Raw genomic sequence first — 7,056 nt, 5'->3', positions numbered from 1 at the left:
AGAGTGCAGAGCCAGAGGCCCAGCGACCGAGCGGCCCCTCCCGGCTCCCAGCGCCACGCGGCGCGAGCCCCGCCAGCCCCTGCGCACCTGCTTGGGGCGTGGCCTCCGGCGAAGGCGTGCCCCGATTGGCGCGGAGGTGACAAAGGGGCGAGGCCGACGCCGGCCCCGCCCACCCGCGGCTGGCGTACTTAAGGGAGTTAGCTGCCAGTCCCCACTCACAGCGCAGCGGCACGGCCTCGCGGGTGGAGGGCTTTGCGATCCCAGCGCGACCCGGCGACCCCTGCTGCTTCGGCCATCATGCCGCGCTCTTTCCTCGTCAGGAAGTCCGCCTGCTCCCGCCGGAGGCCCAATTATAGCGAGCTGCACGACTCTTCTCCAGGTGAGTGGACGGGGCGCTGGACCCCATGGGCGTTTGGAGGAGGCAGGCGAAGGCTGCATGGGGGGCACTTGAGGGCCAGGGGGCTTGGGGACAAAATCGAGGGCCCTAAGTCGAGTCAGAAGATACAGCCTGGGGCAGGTGGATCCAGGAGACTGGGAGAGGACTTTTAGAGGGCAGTGGTCTTGGGCTGAGGGGATTTCTTAGCCGCCGAGAAAGCGGGTTGCCCCGAGAGCGCAGAAGTGAGAGGAGGAGGCTTGTGTCTGGATACATGCCGACCACGGGCTGGAAAGAGTCCGGAGTCCAGAGGATTTCGGGGAGGGGGTGGGAGAAGAACTGTGTGTGGAAGGGGGACTGGACAGAGGTGGTCCCTTGCGAGGGGGCAGATTAGGGGCCTGGAAACTGGGGGTCTTGCCTCAGGCTGGGTACTTGGGCAGCTGGGGAGGAAGGAGACCTGAGAACGACCTCCTTGAGTTGGAGCTGGGGGAGGGGGATCCTTCCTGTAAAATCTGGAGGTTGAGGTGGAAAATCAGGTGACCTGGGTGAGGAGGGGGGCTCTGCCAGGGCAGGAATCTGTCTGTCCTGGTCCTGAATCTTTTATTCACCTAATAAGCATTGCGTGCCAGCCCCACTCAGCCCCTGGCCCACATCAGGCTAATGTTTGCTGACCGACTGAATGATCTAGTGCCTGACCTTGCCCTTTTCTCTGTCTCCCCCCAGAGTTCACTTTTCAGCAGCCCTACGACCAGGCCCACCTGCTGGCAGCCATCCCGCCGCCCGAGGTCCTCAATCCCACGGCCTCACTACCTACGCTCATCTGGGACTCTCTCCTGGCACCCCAAGCCCAGCCGATTGGCTGGGCCTCTCTTCTGCCCCAGGAGATCCCCAAGGCTGTTGAGCTGACCTCCCTGTCTGACGAGGACAGCGGGAAAGGCTCCCAGCCCCCCAGCCCACCCTCGCCGGCTCCTTCGTCCTTCTCTTCCACTTCAGCCTCCTCCCTGGAGGCCGAGGGTTATGCTGCCTTCCCAGGCTTGGGCCAGTTGCCCAAGCAGCTGGCTGGGCTCTCCGTGGCCAAGGACCCCCAGTCTCGCAAGGCCTTCAACTGCAAATACTGCAACAAGGAGTACATCAGCCTGGGCGCCCTCAAGATGCACATCAGAAGCCACACGCTGCCTTGCGTGTGCAGCACCTGTGGGAAGGCCTTCTCCAGGCCCTGGCTGCTGCAGGGCCACGTCCGGACCCACACCGGTGAGTCAGCCCTGCAGGCCTGCTGCCCTTCTTACCATCCCACTGCCTTCACTACCAGCTCTTATAAGATGGGGTTTGCTGTTATTTTCAGACAGTGGAAACGGAGGCCCCCTAGTCTCTTGACTCCTAGCCCAAGAGTTCAGGGGCCTGGCTCTGAAAAGTTTGGCAGAAACATTCCTTCATTCATCAGCTAAGCAGATGGGCTAAGTAGATAACTTTTACAAGTCCCTCTGCAGGCTCAGTTCCTCAGCCAAATGGGTTGGAGCTGGATATGGGAAAGGTGTAACCAACACCTTGCTGTTGGGGCCAGGTGTGAAGGGGCCCACCCTGCTCCACCTTTCCCCAGCCCACCCCCACCCTAGCCAGACAGGATGTTGTCAGACTCCCCACCTGCCTCTGAATCCTGCTTTGGGATCTTCCCCAGCCTTGGGCTGATGTTTCACCTCTCTTAGCCTCAGTATCCTCATCTGTGAAATGACCATAAAAACACCTTGTGGGGTTTTTGTGCCGGTTGGATGAAAAGAACGCATACAGGAAGCACCTGGGACAGTGCTTGGTACTAGTCAGCACGCACACAAATGGTAGTTGGTATTTATTCTGCTTCCATGCTGTGTGTCTTTGAGCAAGTGATTTAACTCTGAGCCTCTCTGATTATAACATAATCCTGCAGGGTGGGTTATGACAGCATTTTATAGTGGCTCCTTAATCACTTTATAATATCATCATGGTTCTCAGATCTGCTCTCCCCACCCCCACTCACACTGTGGAATAGATAAACTTAATCCTATCATGCAGACCCAGGATCACCTTTGCTGGCAGAAAACACAATTATGTCTTGGTGTTTCAAAAACATGATACTCTAAGGTGTAGAAAATTGTGAAATGGAGCCTGTTCTAGCCTTTAGCTTTCTGGAAATGCAGAAAAGGTTAGCCACTCCACCTTTTCAGAACATGAACGTTGGGAGGCCACCCTGCTTGGGGCTGCTCTTTGGAGAGTGTCTGCTGGAGAGAAGAGGGCTCAAGGGTCATGACTGTTGGTTTTGGGGGTCAGGTTGGCCAGGTTGGAGACTCAGTGCTGGCATTTCCTGGTCTGGGGGCTGACCTCTGAGTCCCTAGGGTCAGTGAGGTGGTTTGTGAAGCCTGGCATTCTGCAGGCATTATTGAGGTCGTCATTACTCCTGCCAGAGGGGCCCAGGCACCCTCCACAGCTTGCAGACTGTGGCTACTACCCAAGTCTCTTTTACTTGGTGCACAAGTACAGCCCTGATTTTAACGTGTAAAGGTCCAGCTGCCTGGCCTCTGTCCTGGGTGTCTGCCCAGCTGATGGGGTCTCTATTTGGGGGGAGTGGAAGCCCTCGGATGCTCCCCTAGGCCCCCCAGCTTCCTCCCCTCCCAGTCGGACATTATTTTAATGTAAAGGCATGGCTCAGACACAAAAAGCCTGTTGAAATGCACCATCGCCATCCTCATCGACTCCCATTATGTGCCTTAATGGTGCGCCCAGGGGGCGGGGGCTGGGGAGTGGAGCAGGTGCACGGGGCAGCGGTGCCCAGCACCTGTTCCGGGCCGCAGCTGCTGGCCCACAGTGTGTCAGGCCCCTTTAATCCAGGGAGTATCGCATGTACACTGCCCCCCTCGGCGGCCTTTGTCCCCGCCGGCCTGGTGCCGATTTCACACTCCAGGAGCACCATAAAGACACGGCTGGGGCGGGGAGGGGGGATCTGTGAGGGGTGGAGGTCCTCTGCCTCCTGCTCAGACTTTTACCCATTACATCCCATCAAGCCTGTGGCTTTGTTCAGGTTTGTGTCTAATCCTGCTTGTAACATAAAGATAACAAGTTCACTGAGCACTTGCAGCACCCGAGGCGGGGAGGCGCGGTGCTCAGGGCTCCCTTCACCTGTGTCAAGGCAGCAACTCCAACAGTCCTATGAGAGAAGTGCCATCATCATCCCCATCTTACAGGTGAGGAAACGGAGGCAGAGAAGGAAGTCACTTTCCCGAGTCACAGCTCGTAGGCTGGAGCCAGGGCTCCTTCACCTCAGCCAAGGGGGTGAGGGGGACGTGGGGAATACAGGACTCCATGCCCTTTTCCAGATCTGAATAGCGCAGGCCCTGAGTTCACAAAGGAGTGTGTGAATGAGGAAGAACTTCCTTTGGACCTTGTAGAATGCAGTCATCAAACCCTTCGGGCCTGGTATGCAGAGGCAGCTCAGTAATGGCAGAGCAGATGACTCAGGCATCCCTTCCCCAGTCCTCTGGCTAGGTCCCCGCGCTGCCAGCGGTCTGTTTCCTTGTGTATCTGCCCCAGGAGACGGAGCCCATGAACGTGGTTCCACCGTGGGCCACAGGCATCTGGCTTCTGGACCCCGCCCTCCCTGCTCAGTGCAGTGCCCCAGGCAGCCAGGAGCCTGCTGGAATTCATTCATTCCCAGCTCTTAATTCCAGCGCTGGGATTTAACTAGTGGACCTTGGCCTAGGGGCATATAAGGCTGGGAATGGGAGGGTAGGAGAATGTAGGTTTTGGGGGGAAAAGAATATTCAGTATTATAGAACAGTGCCTGGCATGTGGCAGGAGCTTGATTAGTATTTGTTTAATGAGTTACTCTTCTGACTTTATTTGGGAAATGCTGCAGCCCCAGGAAGAAACCGAAACACAGCATTTGCTGTTTCTGGAATGTGAGTTATATTCTCTGGATTGGGGCAGGAATTTGGAAAAGTTGGTGAATGGTGTTTTCTGGCGGTGACTGAGGAGTCCGACTCTTTTGAGACCTTAAAAAAAAAAGACGTTGTTATACAAACACTTATTGAGCTCTTACTGTGTATCCAGCCCCTAGGGCAAGACTCTTCCCAATACAGCCTGGCCGGGCAGGTGGCATGAAGGCCACAGGTGGGGTTTAAAAAAAAAAAAAGTCATAAGGTAAAAGGTTTCTATAGCCTCTCAGGGATTCTAGGCCTGGGACTGGAAGCTTGGAATGGATTGGGGGGAGGTGTTCCTGCCCTCATGGGACTCAGTCTGATTGGGGGACAGACTTGAAACTACCCTGTGATCCTGGTTGCTGGGAAGCAGGGTAAAGGAGTGACCTGCTTAGTGTGGTGGGGATAGGGCTTTAAGGCTGACTCTTAAGCTTTGTCCCTGGAGGAAGTAAACCCAGGGGTTAATAAGGAACACCCATTACAGCTCCCTTAACTGAGAGGCAGTCTGTGTAGTGGTTAAAATCAGGGGCCCTGGAGTCAGGCTCCTTGGTTTTTGCTGAGACGCTGTATATTCCCTGCGCCTCAGATTCACCATCTCTAAACTCAGGATGAAGGTGAGGTGAAATGAGATAGTGTAACGTGCTTCCACTGTCCCTGGCACAAAGTGTTCAGCAAACACAGTTGTCATCACTGTCATCATTGTTAAGCACTTCCTACCAGCAGGGCAGGAAAAGTACTTGATTCAACCTTCTCTCAATGCCCAACCCCTGTGACTGGGGGATGAACAACTCCATTTTACGGATGAGCAAATGGAGGCTCAGAGAAGCCAGCTGACTTGCTCGGGGCCACATGGTGGGAGGCAGCAACGCTCCCTGCCAAATCCAGGACACTTGGGACACTGTATGGCCTGGCTTTTCTCGGTCATGGGAGTCCTTCCAGGCAGGCTGGGTGAGCCGGGCTATAAAGGCTGGGGATGGGTGGGGATTTCAATAGACATCAGCTGTTCTCCCAAGTGACTGAGCCTCACTCAACTCCTTCCTGTCTTCTCTCCCCAGGCGAGAAGCCCTTCTCCTGCCCCCACTGCAGCCGCGCCTTCGCCGACCGCTCCAACCTGCGGGCCCATCTGCAGACCCACTCGGATGTCAAGAAGTACCAGTGCAAGACGTGCTCCAGAACCTTCTCTCGAATGTCCCTGCTCCACAAGCACCAAGAGTCGGGCTGCTCAGGGGGGCCCCGCTGACTCTCAAGGCTCCTTCTGCCTCTTCAGGCCCTCCTCCCACCCCGCAGCAGCCTCTCTGGACTCCAGAAGGAAGGACCCGGCATCCTCGCTGCCACAGAATTCCCTCCTGCTTCCGCCTTCTGGCTGCATTGGCCCCACAGAACTCTGAGGACCATTTCCCAGTCCTCTGCTCTGGGCACCTCACCAGGCTCTGACGGGGGGGACCTTTCTGTGGACGGCTGATGGGAGGGTGGCTTGCAGCAGAGACCCTTCCTGGCAGCCGCTGCTCCGGAGAGTTCTGGAGTTGGCCTTTCCGCGTGGGTTTGTGTATCCAGAGCTGTTTGGATACAGCTGCTTTGAGCTCCAAGACAAAAGCCGGCAGACTGATAAGAAGCTCCCACCCCCCTCGGGGGACCCCAGCCTCCCTGACAGGAGCCCTCAGGCCACCCCTCCGGGAGGTGCGACTCACTATGCAAGCATCCACCCCCAGGTGCACCCGCGGGCGTGGACCCTGACACAAGGAGTCTAGACCCCAGGATGCCCCAGGGCCTGGGCAGCTATTTCAGCCTCCTGTGTGTCATGGTGGCACCTGTTTCACGGGCAATTTAACAACGTCTCCAAAGGGACTGTGAATAATTGCCTTCACTTGTCGGGGGCCCAAGTGGGGCACTTCAGCCCCACCAATGTGTCTCCCAGAACTATTTTCGGGGCCCGACAGGTGGGCCCGGGAGAAAGATGTTTACATTTTTAAAGGTACACTGGTATTTATATTGCAAGCGACATTTTGTACTAAGGAAACGTTTTGTATAGTTATATGTATGGTTTATTGATATTCAATAAAGTGGTTAATTTATATATAAAAAAGTCTACCTGGTTGTATAGGAGAGTGGGTATTTTAAAGGGCCTTTAGGGAGGGAGGAGGGGGCAGGGATTGGTGGAGCTTAGATAGTCCTGACACAGCCTTAACTCTTGGCCTCAAACATCACATGGCTCTGGACCTTGTTTGTGCAGATGGGTCGTCCTCGGAGCCTGGATGTCCTGTCCGATGCAGAGGTTGGGAAACACCTGTGGGCCAGGGAGCGTTAGGGCTGTTTGTGCAAGTTTCTTATACTCTCTACACTGTGGCCTTTACTCATTCTCTCGTTCTCCTGTTTTGAAGTCGGCCTGGCCCACAGGTGGGAAGCTGGCTCCCTGGGTCTTATCAGCTCGGCCTGCTGTGGGGCCTTCCCCAGCACCACAGGTCTTTTGGGGAGGGAGTGGCTGGTGCTCCCAGGTGAGGGAGTGGAATGCGGTGGCAAGAAGGGGACAGAGGACGTCCTTCCTGTTTCCACGGGCTCCGGCCCCCGCTCCGGCCTCCCTCTCAGACCCACACCTCTGTCTGACCGCTGGGTACCAAATGGCCTTTGATGCAAGGAAATTGGCTGGCTGGAGCCAGGAGGGTGAGAAGCCAGGCCAAAGGGTAGGGGTCATTCTGCTTCCTGCTCAGGACAGGACGGGAAGACAGTCAGCTTTGCGTCCTG

General features: G+C 56.2%; 1 protein-coding gene across 1 annotated transcript; it reads left to right on the top strand.

The window, feature by feature from the left end:
• Positions 1–227: 227 nt before the first annotated feature.
• Positions 228–6,394, top strand: SNAI1 (snail family transcriptional repressor 1). Its single transcript, XM_057702996.1, has 3 exons — positions 228–379; positions 1,097–1,624; positions 5,373–6,394. The coding sequence occupies exons 1-3, from the start codon at positions 298–300 to the stop codon at positions 5,555–5,557; spliced, it is 795 nt and encodes a 264-aa protein (XP_057558979.1). The 5' UTR covers positions 228–297; the 3' UTR covers positions 5,558–6,394.
• Positions 6,395–7,056: the final 662 nt, after the last annotated feature.

The sequence above is a fragment of the Hippopotamus amphibius genome, chromosome 12 (assembly GCF_030028045.1).
Source record: "Hippopotamus amphibius kiboko isolate mHipAmp2 chromosome 12, mHipAmp2.hap2, whole genome shotgun sequence".
Classification (NCBI taxonomy): domain Eukaryota; kingdom Metazoa; phylum Chordata; class Mammalia; order Artiodactyla; family Hippopotamidae; genus Hippopotamus; species Hippopotamus amphibius.
The sequence above is the reverse complement of the archived record's forward strand: the minus strand, read 5'-3'. Positions and strand labels throughout refer to the sequence as shown.